Source organism: Anser cygnoides, chromosome Z, assembly GCF_040182565.1.
Source record: "Anser cygnoides isolate HZ-2024a breed goose chromosome Z, Taihu_goose_T2T_genome, whole genome shotgun sequence".
NCBI classification, from domain to species: domain Eukaryota; kingdom Metazoa; phylum Chordata; class Aves; order Anseriformes; family Anatidae; genus Anser; species Anser cygnoides.
The window spans coordinates 76,876,759-76,898,179 of NC_089912.1; the positions used below are offsets into that span (position 1 = coordinate 76,876,759).

At 38.5% G+C, this 21,421-nt stretch overlaps 1 protein-coding gene across 10 annotated transcripts in view; it reads left to right on the plus strand.

Annotated features, from left to right (window-relative positions):
• The window catches only part of MAST4 (microtubule associated serine/threonine kinase family member 4), a 296,506-nt gene that overhangs the window by 80,067 nt on the left and 195,018 nt on the right, over nt 1-21,421 (plus strand). For 2 of the 10 annotated variants that reach the window (XM_066988788.1, XM_066988790.1), the window contains exon 1: nt 17,391-17,504. The exons of 6 other annotated variants lie outside the window; for them this stretch is intronic. In XM_066988788.1, the coding sequence (XP_066844889.1) occupies nt 17,406-17,504 (99 nt within the window). In that variant the 5' untranslated portion in view covers nt 17,391-17,405. Of the gene's footprint in view, nt 1-17,378; nt 17,505-21,421 lie in introns of those variants that run through there. 2 more of the 10 variants (XM_066988789.1, XM_066988791.1) reach the window with 2 other exon arrangements.

Below are 21,421 nucleotides of genomic sequence, written 5' to 3' on the forward strand. Positions count from 1 at the left end.
GGTCAGTATAGGCAAGAATAATTTGTGAGCAGCTCAAATGTAAGTACTAACACTTAGAGGGGTTGCAAATGAGGTACAAAATATAGTTCCCTTTTTCTGTCAGTTTGTAAAAACTTGCCAAGGTTGCTTGTTGTGTGACAGATGTAAATCCTTTCTGTAGGAAACTATAGGTTTTTAAGTGAGTTATGGAATATTGATTAAAAAAAAACGGGTTGCAGATGTTGCTGTGCATGGAGTTCAGTAGGTATCCAGGGTTTATCTCTGCAAAGTTGATAATTTGACTACAGGTTGAAAATACAGTTCTCATAGAGCTATGTAAGTGGGTTGAACGTGTGTATGGGGGAGGCATATTTTCAGGTGAAGGGGCAGTGTTTTGAACTTGCTGTGGGTCAAGCATACCATTGAGAGTCTGCAGAGAGCATTAACATGGATGTGAAGATAAGTATAACTTTCATAATGTTTCTAAACTTCATAGAAAGGTGAAGCTGAGGTGTGGAACAATCCTGCTTTTGGATGTTCTTACAGGCCAAGCACTGATCTGGCCAGTCTCTTTACTTCCCCTTGATAGTCAGTGGAGTAAAATACATGTGCCTGGAAGGCAGGTCAGAATCTCTCTCTCTGTTTGCACAGGGTCTTGTGGGAGTTTAGGGAAGCTATGATAGAGTTAGCATACATGACTCTTTTTGCTTTATAGGTTAATGGCCATTTTGCCTGATTGCAGACACCTATTTCAAGGCAAGATGAATTGGCCTCTGAAAGTGCTTCTTTTCTACTGGTCGTTTGCATGTTAACTTAGAGTTGTTGCCTCATTTGGTGTACGAAGTTTGGGAGTAGTTCTCCCCAGAAACACCATGTCCCACCACTCCACAAGTATTTACAAATACCATCACTGCTGAGTGTGTTAACTCTTAGAATTTTTGAAAATAGTTTATTTTAAACTGAAATAAAGCTGAGTTTGTTAATATTTCATTGTAATAAGCTGATATGCTTTAAGCAATGATAAAGAGCCTGAAGCTGTGAGCAATTACAATTTTTATAGGCAGAAAGGGATTTTGAGTGGCATGTATTGAAAAAAGTTACTGTTTTTTAACTTTCTTTGGATATATGCATACATAAAAAACAGAAAAAGCCTGAATATAAGGTGCCTCTGTAATACATGATGATAAATGTGTAGATAAAAGGAAGACGATTTTTCCTAAAGTAGCTGGATAAAACTTCAGTAGATTTACTGTATTTCCACCATTGATAATATCGAACTCCTGTTTAAAACAAAAAAAAAACCTTTCTATTTTAAGGAGCATAAAGTCTTTCATTCTATTTCCATTTTATATATAAAAATTAACAAAGACATCTCACAGTCCAGAGGGTTTTTTTTAAGACCCATATTTGATGACTACTGAATGGTATCTCATTCTTTGAAATATCCACATAATAAAAATGTGCTATAGACAGGAGCCACAAATGAACGGTATACTTTGCAATGCATTTAGCTTTTAAATTCAGTCAAGATTGGTGATATAACTTCAGCTTTATGGCAAGTGCTGGGCAGAGGCTCGTTGTCCCTTGTGTTGTGGAAGATGAGTATTCGTAGTATGAAGTAAAGCAAACTAAAAGGCATCTTGTGACATCCTCTTGGAAACATGAAAGATGTCAGTGAAATGATTAAACTTTTATTTGGTGTAATGAGAACATCTTTGACTACTTGTGAATAGTATCCAGTAACTTATGAAAGCTGGAAGAATGGTAAAAAGGGCCTTTACAAATAGCTTATGATCTTTCCTACTAAGCACTGAAGTTGTTTTGTCTAGGCATGAGTATAATTATTTGCTGCTTTTTAGCCCAATATTTACCTCTTTAGTTTAAACAACAACAAATCAACCAAACTTGCACAAAATAACATAAGACTGACTTTACGAGCATCTGCACTTTGGTATGTTTGCTTTTTATTGCCATTTTATTAGTGTTAATTTCCAAGAAAGGTCATATGAAAGCTAGAGGGTGGCAATTATTTAAAGCAATGTTTTATAAGATGGATTGCTGAAAGGAAACAAAATAAATGTTCAGTATCTATGAAAGGCAGGTTTACTTCAGAAAGGGCCTTGCCTCCTCCTTTCTATTAAATAGTATACTACTGAAAACGAAGAAGTGTGTCTTTGTTAAATGTGCCATTAACTTCAGCTAAATTGACATAATGTTGACAGTTATTATGAGAACTGTTTCAAAACTAATTATGCTAATTAGAATGTAACTACCAGTAATTGCATGTATTCAAACAGCACACCAACACCCTTTTGTGTATGTTATTCCCCAGATGTAAGACAGACGTTTGTTGCCTGAGAAGCTGCAAAATTATAGCTTAGGTAATAAATGATTGCAAACAAATAAAATACATTCTTTAAACACTAATTGGTTAGATAAGTGAATGACAGTATCAATTGTGCTTGAGCAAACCACATAAGTAAAAAAAAAAAAATCTTTCATTTTAGAATTGCATTCTTCAAATCATTAATTGTGTATTTAGTTTTATCTATTGAATATCCACAGTGTAGCTGAATTTTCTTTTAAAATTAAGTTATTAAAGAGCAACAAGAGCCTGCGTTTGAAACTTTGCTTTAAATTTTAGCTCTTTCTTCCTCACATTCTTGGTCATTTCTGTAAGCTGCAATTTAACATTCTGAAAATTAATGAGTAAGTACAAGGGTGGCACTTGTAAAAAAACATGTTGATGATAAGATGGAAATCTCTTAAGCAACTAATCTTAGGTCTGAATCTTACCTGAAATTTCCCTAATGTAGTTAACTGAACTTCAGAAATACTGAGTCTGAACTGAGGAAGTTACCTGAATGCTACTCCGTTGTAAAGATCTGAATGCCGTGTTCTTATATGTCTTTAAAAAACAACAACACATATGAGTCTAATCACTGAAAATCTTTTTAGAATGGAAAATATTTATTCCTATGAAGTGCTAAAACTACCAAGTTATAGTAGCATGTTTCTGTACTTCAATTGCTTCTAGCATGTAAGACTAGAGTGTTGTTCTCCCTTGTGTGTTTCATTTCAGCAACTTCTTGCCCATGAATATGTATTTGCATTCATATTCCTTTGTCTGTATTTGCCTTGTAACAAATTCTTAATTAGAACTAACTACTGAATTAGAACTGCAATTTAGTGGTAGAGAGGAAAATGAACATCCATCTTCATAAGCACTTCTGTATGCTCAGTATTTGTACAAGAGAGAGTCTGTAGTAGACCTGATCCAGAGCCTTGAAACTGTAATACTGACAAACTGATGTAAGAATTTGATAATTGGGTGTGCTTTCACAAGTACATATATATCTCTAATTGTCTATCTTGCTTAGTATTTAAAATATTCACTGCACGCTTGAGTGTAAAACACATTTGTAGAGTCAACTGCTTGACAGTGTTTTAGATGTTTGATTCCTTTCCAAGATTCGCTGTTTAAAAATCTGGGCATTATTCTTTCTGATACTTTTCTTGCCCGTTCTCAGAAACGCAGAAGTGGTGATGGCCAAGGTTGACCTCCTCCCATAGAGAGATTTAGATCTCTTGGAATTGAGAACACCTCTTGTGCTGCACAATATCATTAGTAAAAAATAATAGAAAAATTAAGTAATCAAGCTCTTGTAGAAGACTGACTTAGTTTAAAAAGTCGTGTGGGCATATCCAACATAACTTCCAAACGTATCCACTTTGTGTTGAAATGGGTCTCCTCCCACCAGCCTCTAAGCTTCCAGTTAATAGGATGTATTTGAGCATGTGCTAGAACTGAAAGGAGATGTTTACTTCAAGTAATTTGCACAGTTTATTAGAGCTGAATGGAGGTATAATTCTCTTCTGTATCCTATTGGAATGGTACGAAACCAGTAGAGATCCTATGTATACAGGAGCTAGAAGTATGTTCCCGTTTTGTTCATGAGCACAATGCTTCTGCTTTGTAGGTGTTTCATATAATTGATCTTTCTCCATCATAAGAGACTTTCCCCAAATAGTGAAAAGACTCACCAGGACTACTTTTTACTTCAAGATAATTAAAAAACTAGGGCAGTTAAAATTTTATTCCTTAGCTTACAGTGTCAACTGAGAAGGCCTAGTTCTTTAGGAGTTTCATTTTGTCTACAGGACCCCCACAGTGGAGATCGTTCAGCTAAAATTCACCCGCTAGAAGTGGAGCTTGTCACTGTATCTTAGAGAGTAATGGCTCTGAATAAGGGCTTATTCTGCATGACTGTTGTGATAGTTAAGTTCTGTGTGTGGCGTTAGTGAAGGTTATCTTAAAATGTCATATAGAATTGTGTTGTCAGTGTCTCTTAAAAAAAAAAAAAAGTGGAAAGCATTGCAAAAGCGAGGTCACGAACCTGCATGGTGGTGTAAAATTATCCATGTGAGAAATGAGAGTAAGGGTGGTTTGCCAATGAACTACACAACCAGAAGAGATTGATATGTGATATTTATAGTGTTCGATATTTAGACGCCTTTTTGGGAATACATGCTTTCTCAGCTTTTTGTTAGATTCTGTTTAGCAGATAACTGGGTAAAATATCAGTCTGTGATTAATAGAGTGTAAGAACTAAGGAATATAATGGTGCCCCTTTCTGGCCTTAGATCAAAAAATTCTGTAGCCCTATAAAGGTTTGTAGGTGTGGAAATAGAAGGTATGGTAAATGGGGTAAAAAAGATCTGGGGAACAGGAAGAGAACGGACTGGGGAAAAAAAATGGAACTGGTATGGATTTAGGTACTTTCAGTTCTAATGCTGTCTCCTGGTCCCTCGTCACCCAGCAGAAAACTGCCTAGCGTGACTGATTGTTTAGTAGGTTAACACGATGGTTAGAGGGCTGATTCATGTATACATTCTCCTTTGCTTCAGAAGTATGTGCTGATGTACAGATCTGCTTCAGATGGTCTGATCTGTACTCTCCAAGCACTTGATAAAATTTTAAGCTACATTTAATCACAGCTCTGACTTTAAAACAAATGAGATAAAGTAGGCACAGAGAAATACTATCATAGATTTAGGAAAATCTTTGTGCATTAGATAGCTGATAGAAGTCTTCCATCAACATTTAAGATCTCAAAGGTGTTGATAACCTCAGATGAGAGTACTGTCTGTGATGCCTACGTGGGCAGCAGTTAAGGGCATTATCTGTAGTTCTTATGGGGAGGCTACAACCTGACTGTTAGTAGTCTTAGGAAATTGGCACCTATTTGTAATTAGGGTGAGAAAATTGAAAGTTTTCTGTAAAGGATGAGGTACTGCTCCATGTATCTGAATTTTAATTGTGAGGCATATATTGCTAAGAAACTTAGTCTTGAGCATTGTAGAACTTTCTTTTCTTGATGCTATTTGAGAATAGTTATCACAGAAGAAGAAACTTGATTTCTGCTGTGGCAGTTAACAGAAATGCAAATACTGGAACTCCCTGAACTTGCTATTGGAGTTTGACCTGAAGTGGTGGACTTTGCTTAAAACCTGCTGAGGTGTAATCTGTTCTGCTCAATTTCTTGTCGTGGAGCAGTATCCTCAGATTGAGGTATAACTAGATACAACAGACTTTTAAACTGATGAAATAACATTTTTATTTTCCTCTCACTGTTTTTATGCATATGATACTTGGAAAGTGATTGTAATGTACCAGAAGGTGGAAGAGGTCACTGTGGGAACAGTAAGCCTCGTTCCTCAAGCTGAAGTACCCCCATGATTCTGATGATGGCAACTCTCAAAACAAAGACTTGTGCAGGGCTGAGTGACCCATCTGACTTACAGGCACTGGAGCAGGAAGGGGAAATACAGTTTATCCAGATCTCTCTGGTAGGAATGGAAGTTCCTCCTGTCTGATTTTGCTTACAAACAAGCAGAGGTGTGCAGCTAGGATTTTTCTGCAGGCATTTTTCAATTTAAGAACATACTGCAGAGCCTGCTGTTGGGTTGGGTGATGAGTGATTAGGCACTGCAACCCCTCATTTCTAACACAGGCTTAGCAAGCAGATACAGCTTCACTTAGTTAAAATTGTAAATGGGTTGATTGCCATGGTTTGGTCTTTGTGCATGCTGCTGCATATTTGTACCTCTGGTTTGAGTTGGACTTTCTTGTACATTCATGTGGGATCAGACATCTTACTGTAAATTGCACTTCGGTCCTGTAGAAGTGGGTGGGTATGTGGAGTTTGATCTTTTTTCCACTGCTTTACCTTTTAATGTTCCTGCAAGACCTCCCACAGTCTGATGCAATGTAAATTGTTCTGTGGCTGCACTGGTGAGGCACAGTAACTGTGTTTGTCCCACTCATCGTCCGCTGTGACAGCATACAGAAGATTTTAGGGTCAACTCTGTTTTCATCTCAGTAATGCTAGGAAATGTTCTGCTTTCTTTTATTTCTCTTAGCACAATATGCCCTATTGTGGTGTATATGTCTATGGATGTATCGTATTTTTTTAGTATGATAACAGTATATATTAAGAATTTTCTTTCATTGTCTTGTGGAGTTCAAGAAACCTAGCTAAGTGCTCAAGTAGACCTAGTGTCACTTGAGTAAACAATGTAATAATCAACGGTTAACTGCTACTCTCATGAGTACATTTAACCTCTTGATCATTGCTGAATATCTGCAATTACGTGGTGCAGTAGAAGACAGTATGTGATTAGTTAAATTCAGAAGTGATGATTGGCTTTGTAATGGATAGAAAAATTTCACAATAACACACATCTTAGAGCATAAGGAAAAGGTTGGTCACAGGTTCTTAACTTCATGTTAGGTGATCTATTCAAAAAAGGGTGAAATTACACTGTTAGTAAGAAACAAAGTTGAATTATAATATTCCCTGCTGTAAATAAGGAAGGAAAGTGAGTGAGCTGAAGTTAACCAAGACAGTTAACTTACGCTCAAATCTAACTCCACTGTAGTTGTGTTTGATGATTATGTGACCGGTAAAAGCAGATACTGAACAAACATCCCTATCATGATGATGCTTTCCCTGAAACCTGTAACTGAATACATGTTTTGATATGCTATTTGTACATGCTCTTCTGTATCATATACAGTACAAATCAAAACTATTAATCAGTAGGAGAGCATTCATTTAAAAAAAAAAAGCTTCCATGGTTTGTCTGGTTTGTATTGGATCCTAGGTTCATGGGGAGTCAGACTTTCAGCACGGTGAACTACCTTCTGAATTAATATAAATGCTAAAACATTAACTACTGCTCTCTAATGAAGGAGGCTGCTTTTGTGAAGAATGACCATGCAGTGGGTGGGAAGTGTTGAATCTTAGAGCATAAGGAGAAGGCAAAATGCATTAAGAAGAGTTATACATCCTTAAGGGAAAGCACATTACTACCATTATCCCTCTGAGAAAATACTGAATTATTGGAAGTGTTAAGATTAAACACCTCTAAAAAAGCAAAATGGGGCATCAAAAAAAAAAAAAAGACTAGATGCATCATTGTTCAGAGTGAAAAATACACTTAAATACTTCCCAAGGCTAATAATTGTGTTTGAATAATTGTGTGGTTACCTGTCTGTACTGTTTTCACACAAGAACAAAACCTCCAAGTATCTAGGATGGATGATTCATAATGTAATTGCTGTTGTTATTGTTTTGCCATTAATTTTTTTAGACTGTTCTTCCTTTAGAGTATATGTAAAGTAAAATATTCTGTTGAGCTGATTATTAGAAAATGCCAGTATAGTAAAATCAACTCAGACTTCTTTTTATTTGCTCCCTGAAAATTGGAATATAGATAGATATGTAGAGCTGCAAACTTTCAGATCTAAGGTGACATAACTCCTGTATGCTTGCTGTTTGGCATTGCATGGGGGAATACTGAGACAAGTAGTTGAGTGATTTTTCTTTTTTAAAGGAATAACACTTTTATATGTACGCAATTTCTCTTTTCTTGTTGAAAAGAGATCCACGAGAGAAATCAGACTGTGGTTATATGTGCTGTGCTTTCAGAAATAAATTTTTATGCTATTGTATAATTGTGGTTTGGAGAGTCAGAGAGCTCAGTGTCTTCGTGGAACTGTTAAAGTGATTGGTTTGGTGACTCATCTATGCATTTTGCTGAAATGAGGAACGCAGTATTTGATGCAAACGGGAAAATCATAAAAGTCAGTTGTAACCAGTGTTTTTCTATATATTGTCACTGAAGGGAAGGTTGACTACTTTACAGCAGTTATTGCTTTAAGAAGTGTTTGCTTCTTCAACGATTATTTTTCTTCTGATATTTTCGCGACTGATTTATTACCTTCTACACGTGCTGGACGGCTAAAGCAGGAATGGGCTGGTGCAAGTAGGATCTTTTCCAGCAGGTGGCATAAAAAAGCCAGTGTGTACCTACCTGTGCAGACCGTACATCCGTTCCTCGTGGCTACTTTAACACGCATAACTGAGGCTGTTGTTAAGGTATATATGCTTTAGTATGAAGAAGCATTTGATTTCCAAGAACCTTAAGATACAATCGGAAACCCAGTAGTATGTTTTTTTAAATCCACAACAATCAGCTGTACCGCTTTATGCGTCACAGATTTACACAGCCCTACGCTGACCTGCCGCTTGCGAGGTCAGTAGATTCACCAGCCCTAGAAGAAGGGAATCAAAGCTTTGCTAACTAACGAGTCTTGAATTTCTCCCTGTTCACCCGTGTCATCTGAGTAATGCATAGTGGCTCAGGAGAACAGTAACATCTATCAGTGCATTGCGAGACCGGGTGGCTGGGTTGCTCTCTTGGGTACACAGCAACCCGTCTCGTCTGAAAGTTTCTGTGCCGCTTAACAGTCATGGTCTGTGATGGTGAAGGGGAATGCAGGCTGAACAGGACCCCACCAATCCAGGCAGCACGCCTTGGCTGAAAATCTCATTCTGAAATCCAAAAGTTGTGTTAAAGGAGCAGTGTGCTATGTTGTGTGGGGGGTAGGGTTATGTTACTAAAAGGAGGTATAGCTAAATAATAAGTGATCTCAATTTTGTTGTCAGGCCAGCAGTTTTGTAGCTGGAGATGCATAGGAAGCAGTGCCTTGAAAAAATCTGATGGGTGCAGTATCTGTTTTCTTTCCTGAGGCATACCAGTTATCATGCCAAGCCCTGAAGGGGAGTTGTCGGTTTCATGTGGAGCATTTAGTGTGTTATTTCTATAAGCCCTTTACAGGGATTTAAGGCAAATGTATAGAGGTGTACAAATGGCATGACATTGTAAGGAAAGGAGAACTGGAGGCAAGTCACCTCTGCTTAATGTGCTACTGTACTTACAGAGGATTTTCATAGCTTAATATGGAAAATAAAAACTTTTTCTGGCTGATCCAGTTCTAAAATGAACTTGTGGATTTTAATTAATATATTGAGTATATTATTAACAGTTTTGATATTGAAAAGGGTGTTCTAGTGAATTATAAAGTAGATTATTGAAATGCTTCTGGGCTTTCTGGTTGATATATTTGATGCTGGTGAAGCATTGTGATTTAGTAGTGAATGTTCACGTTGTATACAATGATTTCTAAAGGATTAAATCTAGTGATCCAAAATGAACCTGAGAAAACTGGACTAATTTAAGTACCCAAAACTTCTTGAATACATTGAATGCATCACTATGTAAAATGTATTCTTTGCACTAAAATTGAATATGTAATACCAATGCATGTGAGTAGCGTACAGTTAATTTATGAAGAGATGTTTAGCTTTGTTTCTTATGATAAAAAGTGAGAAACTAATATTGTCACAGTCTGACATCAAGAATACAAGAATTAGAGCAACATGGGACAAACATATGAAGCTTTTTTTTTTTGAATTTGCGCTTTGTTCTGGTATTATATACAAGGATTTAGAGCAGTAGAGGATGTTAGGATGTCTAGAATTCTGTATGAATTATTATGCCTTACTAGTAGTAAGTGACATTATGAATACTACTTGTTTTGGTTAAAATTAATTTGTTTCTCTAGAATGCAATGTTTGTTAATTATTAAAGAATTATCAGAATATCATTATAATAATTTTAAACACGGTACCTTTAGCACCCCACACTCTAAAAAGGAAGAATTACTTTCCCTGTTTCCTGAAGTAAGAGGTACGTTCATATGATACCATTGCATAGGTTCTGTGGTAAATGAGATCTTGGAAAATAAATCATGGAAACCAAGTGGTGGATTTCTATTACCTTGTTGAGATCGTTTGGGATAAAGCTGTCCTATTTTCCTCACTGATCAAATATTTTAGTTAAAATACGCTTTCCTGTTAACAGCAAAACGAACAAGCCTTCTTATAGCTGTGTAAGAGGAAATTCTTGCTGTTCGTGGTGTAGGGCTGCAGTGTGGTCAGCTGGCCTGTGCTTACAGATGAGAAGGGCATGTGCTTCTTAAGGTGGATTCTGGCTGCCCTTATATCAGTGACAGCTTAAGTGTGGGTCCATCAATTTTGGCAGCCAATTTTGATGAAATATCTCACTTCCAATGCTGTAGCCAATTTCAGTGGTGCTTTACAGAGCAACAGAGGCTTTCAGAAGTTGGAGGAACAAGAGGCAGATGGATAGAGTGTCATAGGCTTCTTTTCCTCAGAAAACATTGCTGAAAGTCCAAAGCATTGCATTCAAGAAAACTCTTTGGAAATGTAACAGTAAGTAGCGACGCTGTAAGTTTCTGATTTATGTAAAATGGCTAGGTGTTGATCTGTATGAATTTCTTCAAAGATTATCTTCATTTTAATTGACTTCCACAACGAATTTAATCCTGATACAAGAAATAAATGCTCGTCTTCCAGCTCCCAGTATCACACATGGCTTTAGCTTTCATGCTTCTGTAACTTCACTTGGTGAAGATCTGGTTTCCAGTATGATTTCTGATGAAATAGCTTTGTTCTGCAACATTTTGAAGTGACAATATTGAAGGTTAGGTGTAGATACATACGTACAAAAAGGCTGAAAAAGTGGGTGATAAAATTGTTTTTACTGTGTTTCCCGCCCCCCCCCCCCCCCCAAAATCCCCCCTATCCCCGGTTGGTTTTAGGTGGATTAGACAAATGTAGTGCTTTTGAAGAGGTTGTCTTTTCCAGCTCTGAAATTCAATGGAAAACTTGGTGGGTAAATTCCTTCAAAAAACTGAAAGCTGTTTTCAGAATGCTACAGAAAAATGTGATTTTTGTGTTATAGTTTTACATATATGCAGAGTAGCAGAAATATTTTAGTGTGGGATTTAAGGTTGCTCAATTTCCTTATGACCATTCGGAAAGATAACCTTGGTCTTCTTTGTGGAATTGTAATGTCATCTTCCTTTTAGGGTATGTGCTTTAATCTGTCCTTAAAAGTAGCTTCAAAATACTTCAATATACAGTTTTTGTGTGTTTGAAAACTTTGAGACCTACAGTGTGTCTTCAGAAGAAATAATCAAAGTAGGAGCTGCCTCGGGGAGATGGTCAAAGATGTTGCCAGAATTTGATTCACAATTCGTTTGTAGTGGATAGGAAACTATGCTGAAAGGCTTTAGAGAGTCAGCTCTGAAAGATTCCTAGAATTCCTGGGTTCTCAAGTATCTGTGGTTGCATGGGTGAAATAAACTCCTTAGTAACCAAGAACATGCATGTGACAACTGACAGCATATTTTTTAGATGATATGTCTGTTTATCTGAATCTCTTTTTAAGTTTACACCTGATGTCTGCAAGGTTTTGGAGATGAAACATTTTTGGAGAAGGAAACATTATTTTCTTGGACGGTGAGCAGGGTATAATGAATAGTAGTGAATGCGTTTCTTGGAGCTGCCGCCTGGACTGCTCACTCCAGCACCCGATACCCCTCCAGAATAGAAAGTTTTAGTTATTTTTATGTGTGTTGAGGAAGATGAGCTTACTGGTTTACTGAAGCTTGGATATCAGTAATATCTGACACTTTTACATGAACCTTCTTCACTTTTGCTTAGACAAGAACACAGTATTTTGAATAGTCTGTCATTGTTATGCACAATATAAGCTATATTGAGAATCTGCTGTAAAACTGGGATGTTTGTGCTTCACTTTGAGATTAGACTAAAAGCCTTTGGCTAGAGAGACAAGCTTATTGAACTTGAAAGCTGTAGGTAGATTTGAACTTGATGCAGCCTGGGGATTTCAGTTTTAAAATAAAAGGCTTTTGCCATATGCCAGTACTGTTCATACTCTAATCGATGTTTCACTTTTCCTTTTGTTAAATTCTGTAGCTAGCCTTGTAGAGTTTTTCTTTGCAAACTTTTTTTTTTTACATGCTCATATTTTGTCTGGTTAGGTTAAGCTTGTGGCACTGAAAAACTTGAAATAGGGGGGTATATAAATTTATGTAAAGTGAATGTTTAAAAAGCATTTCTGGGTTGCAAAAAAGTTAAGCATTTTCATTCTAGATTCTAAAGTCTTCTTAAAAGGTAAATTACAAAGGAAAACCTTCAAAGTTTGAAACAAGACCATGCTGTGTTGTTGAGAGAAACAGTAGTTGTTACTGTAAAAGGCAGTTGAGGCTTCTAGGATAGTAACTCTTAACACCCAGTAAAGCTGCTTGGCTGATAGTTGCTGTTCAGCAAAAATAAACCAACAGAAATGTATGTGCTGGCAATTGTTTGCCTGTTTTGGTGGTGTATTCATGTGCTGTCTGGAAGCTGGTGGGATACCAGTTGCAAAGAGTATTAATATTTCCTCTAATTTGGTTTCCTTTTCATTGCACTCAGTTTGTTTGGGGGAGCTGGGTGGGATGCTGAATAGAAAGTAAACCACACTTCTCTCCCATGTTTCTTCAGTGCTATATATCAGTAATATTTGTGTGCTTTTTTTTTTTTTAAAGTTATCTCCTATATCTTCTTTTTGTATTAGTTGTGTATTAGCCTGATCCAGCTTCATTCCCTGAAGCAGTTCCTTGGGCAGGAGACTATATAAATGGGAAACTGGTTCTTACAGCTTGATTTTGTGTGATTAGAATAATAAAATAGTAATTGTGTATTGATTTGCAGTGATACAGAGACTATTTATGGAAAAGATGTGGATGAAGATCTTCAACTCTGCTGCATAGGTTAGGTCTGATTTGTTGCATGGGTTTTTGTGCGTGCGCACATCGCAGGCACATTCATGTGGCTGGCACAACATCCAATAGAACACACTCTTAGTTATTTCTCTCCTCTCTAATGTCCTTAGAGAAAGGTTGCATAGGAATTACTGTTAAACACTTCTATGTTTTTCCATTCCTGTACTTGTAAAATCAGGTATCTGTAGTGATAGTGTGTCCACTTACCTGAACTTCTGAAAATATGGCACTTACAGTATTTTAATTTTTCTACTAACAATCACTTCAATAGCTTATCACTGCATAATAACACAATCAAGGCTTACTTTTTACGAATGTTGGGGAAACACAGTTCCCATTCTTATGGGCTCCAAGTTATCGCAGTGCACAGCAATTATTGGATTGCTTGTTATCTATTCTGAGCTTCAGATTTCTCACATTTGAGAGGAAAATAACTATTTAAAAAATTCAGTGGTGGTGATTTGATGTTGTACAGTATTTAAGGTATGAGAAACAGCCCTGGCAGAGACAGATTTGAAGGGCAGAGTACAAGTGAGTTGTTCCATGATGCATAATAAACACAATTTATCTTATGCTGCCACCATGTGTAGCATGAAAGTGGCAGCCACGCATAGGATATGTGTATCCATAAAACTAAAATCTCCAGTGTGAGACTTGAATTACATATTCATATATATTTTCATGTGCTCAGGTTTTATCTTTTAATTAAGTCATTGCAGTAATCGTAGTAATTTCTAAACTCAGAAAAGAATATTGACTGACAGAACTAAGTGAAGCAACACAATTAAGGCAAAGCCTTAGCAGTAGAATGAGGAAATAAACTGTCTAAATTTGTGCAATTTTCCTAAAAAAAAAAAAAAAAAAATGTTGCCGTATTTCTTTTTGGCTTTAGATAAACATGTACTTACTGGAATGTACCTAAGCTAACTGAAATATTCTTCACATATAATCAGGTCAAAAGCAGCTTTTATAGGGAAGAAAGCTTTCTGAAAATTTTGTGGTGGTTATATTTCTTAAAATAATTCTACCTTCCCTGGCAGGGGGGGGACAGGAGGGGAGGGGAAGGGGGAGCAGTTTCCTTCATATTCTGTATATATGTGCAATTTTGTGGTGCATCTACAAGTGTGCCTTTCTGCAACAATTATGTGAAGGAGACTGTGAAGTAGGTTGCTATATTTTGTACGTATGCAAGGACAGAGAATATTGTTTACATGTTCCAAAGAACATATTTTTTTCATTATTCTAAAGCACAACTTTCAATACCACAATGTTCTCTATCATGGTTTTGATAGTTCCTATTACTGAAATAACAAGCTGAAAAATAATGAAAACTTCCTGACAAAAATAGCAAGCTGTATGCCATTTCAAACGTGTAGATACACCTTTGGTAATATCTAATAAGATTCATAAAATGTGAGAAAACTCAGTGGACACTCAGCTTGTGTTAGATGCAACACTGTGCCTTTCAGTACCTTCTAATATGGCATTATATGTTGCAGCATAAGCTTAGGAAAGTGTTATTTTTAGAACTGACAGCAAATACATTTTCAGTGAAAGGTATTTTTTGTACTTGGGATTAATTTCATCTTCCACTGGAAGGCAGTCTTCTCTTTGTTTCATTTTCCTGCCTTTCAGTGTTATCTATGTAGCTGCAACAATTATCTTTAGTTTCTTGCAAAACAAAGTAGTTTTTGTACACTATTTGTCTGTAGTTAGGAAGCTTCTTCATGTAGGAGACTTTGTAGTTTTGTCTGCTTGTAATTCTTTCTGTAAGTTATCCGTGTGCACAACTGGATACTTTTGTGATAAGTAAGGTGATTTTTTTTTTTTTTAGGTTAGGACTATTTGCATTTGTTGCCTGTCACTGATATGTTACTTGGTTAGTATGGCTTTATTGTGCTGTTGTTCTTCAACCAATACATTTGTAGAATTTTTCATGCCTTGCAGGCCTCTCATGTAAGTAGGAAAGTGCTTTTATTTCATATATCTACATTAGACAGTTTATGTGGTTAGATATGCTAAAATCACTGGGGGAAAAACAAAAACAACTACCACACTTTGGTATTCTTAGCTTCTGAGGGAACTAACTGATTAACTGTGTGCTGAGAGTTTTTCTGTATTCCAGTGACTGAAATAGAACTTGTCTAAACACATGTTTAGGACTGTGTAAATAAATGCAAACAGCCTTGCAGCTGAAACCTGCGGTGTGCCACAAGGGACAAACAGTATGTTTTTGACTCTCACCCTTGAAATCTGACAATCTGGCGATTGCCTCAAATTAATTTGTGCCATCCTCATTGGAAACATAACAGTGTTTAAATTGTGTTTCACTTGCCTGCGCTTTCTTTGGAAACAGAAATGAGGAAATGTTGGATTGTGAGGGCACGTGGATATGAATGACTGGGAGAAAATTTGCGTTAACAGAGGAGAAAGATGGTGTTTTGTGAAGTGGAAATGGGAAAGAAAATAGCATTAGGAAGAACTGAAAGGAGATACCTATATTACTTAGTGTAACTCCAGTTTCCTTTTCTTCCACAGAGGGAGGGATTCTAGTCACTTTTCAGTTTGATTCTCCAAAGTGAAAAGTTTTTCACGAGGTTCAACATGATATTTAAAGAGAGGTTATAGTTCAAAAAATAAATTAATTCAGGAGAGTTGAATATCCTTTGTTACAAAGAAAGTCAGACTTCATGGTCATGCTACTCTCTCTTCTGGCCTACGAATCTGTCTCTTGCATTGTTGGTTTTTCATTGCCTTGTCTCCCTCTTGTGGAACTGGAGTTTTGGTCAGTATGAGCTTCTCCCTTCTTCATTGCCTGAAGTACAGCTCTTATCTTGCAACTGAAATTGGTAATGGGTAAGTTTGAGCCATTGACCTGATGTTACAGCTACATTTTGAGCTGGAGACATGGAGAGACGGGGAAGGAGAAACACTTGCAGTTGATGTGACCAACTGATAAAAAATGACTTTTTTTTTCTTAACATAGCTGGAGATCTGAGAGAAATGTAGCTTAGTGAGAATACTCAAATTTTCTCAGTGCTTATAAGTGTAAAATAATAATGCATTTCCATCATATGAAGACAAGTTGAGAAGGGCAAATGCAGCAGCCTCTTTTTTTCTCAATTCTTCATATAAGGTGTATACTTAGTATGTTATCCTTTCAGCAATCCTTCATTTTTGTTCCAAATGTTTTTGCCCCTAGCAGGTTTTACTACTGTGAAATGTACACGGACTGCTTCTCAAAGTGATGCAATCTGACAGGAAATCAATATTTTTTTCATACTAGATTTAAGGTTGTGATTGTCATAATCCTCATCTTAAACTGTTAATAGGTGAATACTAACCTTGATTTTTATCTCTATTTATATCCTTTAGTAAGAAATGTACTTTTCACTTTGTCCCTGCTTGCTGCTCTCTAAAAGTGGTTTGAAACAGAAAGAGAATACATGTATGTTAGAATTGGTTATCTGCAGGTGCACCTGTGTACTTGAAGTAAAACATGGATATTCCTACAGATGGATTCTGTTGTTGCGTGGTAGTGTCTTCCACAGAGTTAGACTTTTGACTGAAAAATTCTTTAAAAATTATCTAATTGGGATGCTAGTTTTAGGTAAGGTAATCCCCTGTTTTTTGAAGCATTAAGTTCAATTACACAAATAAAGGCTGGAACGGAATCATTGCCATTTGCTGAATGTTTGCGGTGTGGATACTGAAGTCATCTCTGTGTTCAGCTTTAGTTTGTTCACAGTTTCTGGCAGTCTGACTTAACTTTTTGTGCTTTTGGTTTTGTAAGGAGAGGAGCATGCTCTGCCTTTGAATCTTATGGTGTGTAGGCTCCCTAATTTTTTTAAGTGAGACCAGGTGAGGATTCCCAGCTGGAAAATATGTAGGTGTGTTTATGGGGATGTTTCTCTGGATGTTTTGTGTTGGACAAGGCTTCCTCTTGTAAATCTGCGGGTGTGTGCAGTGATTGATTACTTTTGAACATAAAACGCAATCTCGCTCAGTTACCAGGTTCTTAAATCTTGAATTTTGGGGGATGTCTGTAACGACATAGCCCGGCGGGCTGTGACACCACGGCTCATCCTGTGAGGAAAAAACCCCAATCCAACGGTTTGTTTAGCCCGGCTCGGCACCCGGCCGTGGGGCGGGCAGCCCTGTGGCCGCTCCCGCAGGGCGGTGGCGGGGGGGGGGGGTAATTTAATTTAATTTAATTTAATTTTACTGTGTTTAGGCGGCTCGGGCTGGCCGGTTGCGGGGCCGGGCCCGCCCGAAGTTGCCGGGCTGCACACCTCGGCGGGCCCACGTGACCGGGCGCGGCCAATGGGCGCCGCCGTGATGTCAGCGGCCGGGCGCTGCGGGGATGCGGAGCGGCGCGGGGGGCTCGGGGCAGTCCGGCGCGGCCGGGCGGCGGAGCGGCGCCATGGACGAGCCGGGCCTCCTGCGGCGGCGGGGGCTGCAGGTAGGGGCGGCGGCGGCGGCCCGGGCCGCAACTTGCCCGCACCTGCCGCGGGGGAGCGGGGCGGGGCGGGGCGGGGATGGGGGGGGGGGCTCAGCGCACACCTGTGGGCGCGCAGCGGAGCGGGGCTGCGAGCCGTTACGGCCGTTGGGGCTGCGTGAGGGGAGGGCTGGGGACGGGGGCAGCGGGGGAGGCGGTGACGGGACGGGACGGAGGACAGGGGGGAGAAGGAGAAGGGGGGGGGGTAGATTTTATTTTATTTAATTATTTTTCACTGATTTCGGATTGCCGGCCCTTCTGTGTCAGACTTGGTTAAAAAAAAATAAAAATAAAAAAATACCGGCACATAACGGTTCGCCGTCCGCCGTCGCCCTCCGTGAGTGACTTTTTATTTATTTATTTATTTTATTTATTTATTTATTTTCCGCCGGCGTCGAGTCGAAAAAGTGGAGAAGAGAAAAGGAGGCGGTCTGCCCGGAGCCGAGCGGGTCGGGCCGTGCCGTGCCGGGTCCGGTCGGGCCGGGCCGTGCCGTGCCGTGCCGGCATCCCGCGTCCCCGAGCCGCCGCCCGGCCGCCCGCCCTGCCGCGCCGCCCCAAAGTACATGGCCCTCGCCCATTGTTTCGCGAGCCCCTTCGCTCGAGTCACTCCGGGCGATGAATGTACTTCCTCTCTTTTGTTTTCCTTCACATCCGCAGCGTTTCAATGGGAGGAGGGGGAGAAGGGGAGCCTCCCCGTGTTTGGGATCGCCGCTCCCAAGCAGCGTGAAGCGGCGCAGAGCGCCCGGAGCGCACCGAGCTCGCAAAGTTGCGCGCCCCTCGGAAATACGCCCTCCTTTCCGCTCGGTGCTCTCAGCTCCGTGCTGGTCGGATCTGTCAGAGGGGTGCTGAAGTGAAATCCGTAGACCGCCGTGTTAGGTAGCTTAGGCGCATCTGTTGGGACTCGGGGGCCTCTTAGTGCTACGAGAATGTCAGCTTTTCTTTAACTTCCCATGTGACAGCATTTGTCTGTGGAGAGTGAATAACTTTTTTCATAAAAAAAAAACCAGTTTTTGAGACTTGACTCCTTCAGATCCTAAATCCTTTCTCTTAGTTGATGGTGCGCTGCAGAGGGGACTCTCAGCTGCAGTTTGGGACTCTCTATGACAGCTTTTAAAAGGATTTAAAAGTTTTGAGAGGCAGATCTTACAGTGATACCGGATTTCCTTCTCCTAAACCTTGTTTAATCCATTGAGTAGTGTAAACCGGATTTCTGCCTTTTGACAAGAATTGAACAGCAGTCTGTACTGCTTTAGGGGTAACATAAAAACCTTGATGTGAAAGCCTATTGTTGAGTTCTGCAAACACTGCTGTTGAGTTGATTTTTTTTCCCTCATCTGTAACTTTAATCGAGTAATTTTGAATGAATACCATGAATATTTAACAGAATGCTTTGCTTACTCCTGCACATGCTTAGCTAGCTCTTCATTTAACAGTATTTAAAGCTATATCATGAATAATCTGAGTGCGAGAAAGACCCCATTCACACATGCACTGCATGCAGTAATAATTTTTAAAGATGTGTACCTCATGGTTGTCATTTGAGTCTGGTTCTACGGTAGAAAAAAATAACCAGCTGTCAAAAGTGACCAACTTGACATGCTGCCATCTAGAAAAAGATGGCAAGGGAGAGATCCTATTTACACTCAAATTTCATCTACTAGTCCTTTCACTGAATCTGTTTTCCTATTGTCCTCTCACTCCTCTTCTGTTCCTCTTTTTTTCACCTTTATCTGTTCGTTCAGTTAGCCTAGAGACTAGTATGATGAATTTCCGAGCTGGAAAGCAGATCATATGACACGACACAGAATGTAGTCCCAGTTTAATTCTTCTTAGTAAATACTGATTAGATGAAGTCCCTGAGTTGGACTCTTGACTGACATTTGCCCTTCTTTATAGTACAAGCCAAAGTAATGGATTTGTTACTTTATAGTATTAGTAGCGTGTATTCTTACTGTTTAAAAGAAAAAAAAAAGTTGAATCTTCTGGCAGTATATACTGTGGAAGTATCACATGTCTTTTGCCACTTCTTTTTAATATGTTGCTGATATTTTCCTTTAAAGCTGTCAAGAATATTCAGAACAGGATTAAAAAAAAGGCTTCTGGATTAAGACTATTCAGAAGTAGTTGTGGTCAGCTAACTTTACTTCATATGACTCTGTCACTTCTAAAGGTTAGAAACAGAACTGCTAAAGCAGATAAATCTGCTTAAAAGCTGTGTGCTTGCTTAGTTGAAGGTACGTGTAAATTCTGAGTTCTGCAAAGTGTGTTTTTTTAATATAATCTAGCCATATAGTGAGAAACAGTACATACTTAAAAGCTGAATTTGTTCAATTTCTATTTTTTCTGTTTGTGCACAGTTTGCTTCAAAGCTTGGTTTACAGGACACACAAACCATTTCCTTTTAGATGGGAACCTGATGTAGTTGTGTTTGATGCCATGTACCATCATGCTGTGTTTAAAAAAAGCCAGGAAGCAGCTTGAATTGAGTCTCAAAATGTAAGCTGTAAGTAAATATGTAGACTTGGGTAAATCTTGTTTTGTGTTGATATGTGTAAGGTTTTTGTGGTGTTTAGGCTTCTAATAGAGAATCTGAGCCCTTCATTTGTTACATCCTGAGTACGTATACCTATTTCATTTTACAAGAACATCTTTCTTTTAATGTCTAGTTACTTGTTCTGGTGATGTTCATAGAAAAACAAAATCTTCTGAATGCAGAGATCTGTAGTATGTATTCCTTTACAGTGAGCAGATTCTAGGTAATGGCTTCTTAAGCTTTAACTACAGGAAAAACAAAAACCTTTATTTGAAAGAAAAACCAGGAGAAAATTGATCTTCAACTTCTGCAATGTTAAATATAATTTTGTATGGATTGAAATAAGCATCTCTTAAAAAAAAAAAAAAAAAGGGCAGCTATATACTTGCATATTCTGCATCACAGATCTTGATTATGTCCTGCTAAAAGCTTATTTCTGCTTTCTTCCATGAGTTTGTCTGGTAGCCGTTGATCTAAAGCAGTATGTTTCAGATTGTCTTAAACAACAGCTCCAAGCCCCTGTGAAGGTGGCTACAGGTAACATGCAGCTCCTTTCTTCGGTGAGAGGGATGTGGGAGTGTGGGAGAAATCTTACTGCCAGATGCAGCTTCAATCACATTTCTAGAGCTGACGAAGGTTTCTCTTTGTTGAACAGATGAGTTGGATGTTTCAGGCCTTCCCTTTTCCTTTTGCTAATTTCAGTTTTGCCTCTAAGTGGCTGGTAAGCAGTGTCTTGTAAATCTTGAGGTAGTAACATGAGATTTTTTTATTAGACTTTTAGAGAAATTGACCAACTGCAAACATATCAGCTATATGTGAAACCGCTCAAATGTCAAAGAAAACACTGCATTTATTTGTTTTATTGTCTACAGCTATATTTTTTCTGTAAATGCTGGAAAATTTTGCAGGCTTCTTTCAATTTGGGACGGTTGTATTGCATAAAGTTTGCATAGTTAATATTGTATATGACATGGAAAAATTCCAGTTGTAAATCTTCTAATACTCTACTTCATGCATTGATTTTTTGGGTGGGTGAGTTGAAATGAATTTCATCCTTACATTCAGAGTCGTTGCGGTAGAGATGGAAACAGGCAGTGTAAATGAAAACGTGGTATAAATGCAGAGTTGCTATTTTTGTGGAACTGGTGAGTCAATTTATGCGAATTCCACGTTCTTTCTGGAAAACACGGCAAGGAGCACAGTGACTGTGGCCTTGACTATTCCTTTCCTCCACCTCCAAAACAGGAAAATAGTTGTCTTTTATAGACACTTTGAAATATTGTGTATAGTGCCTGGACCTTTGCAAAAAGTAAAACCTTAAAGTTTTTCTCCAGGTTCTTGCTTATTG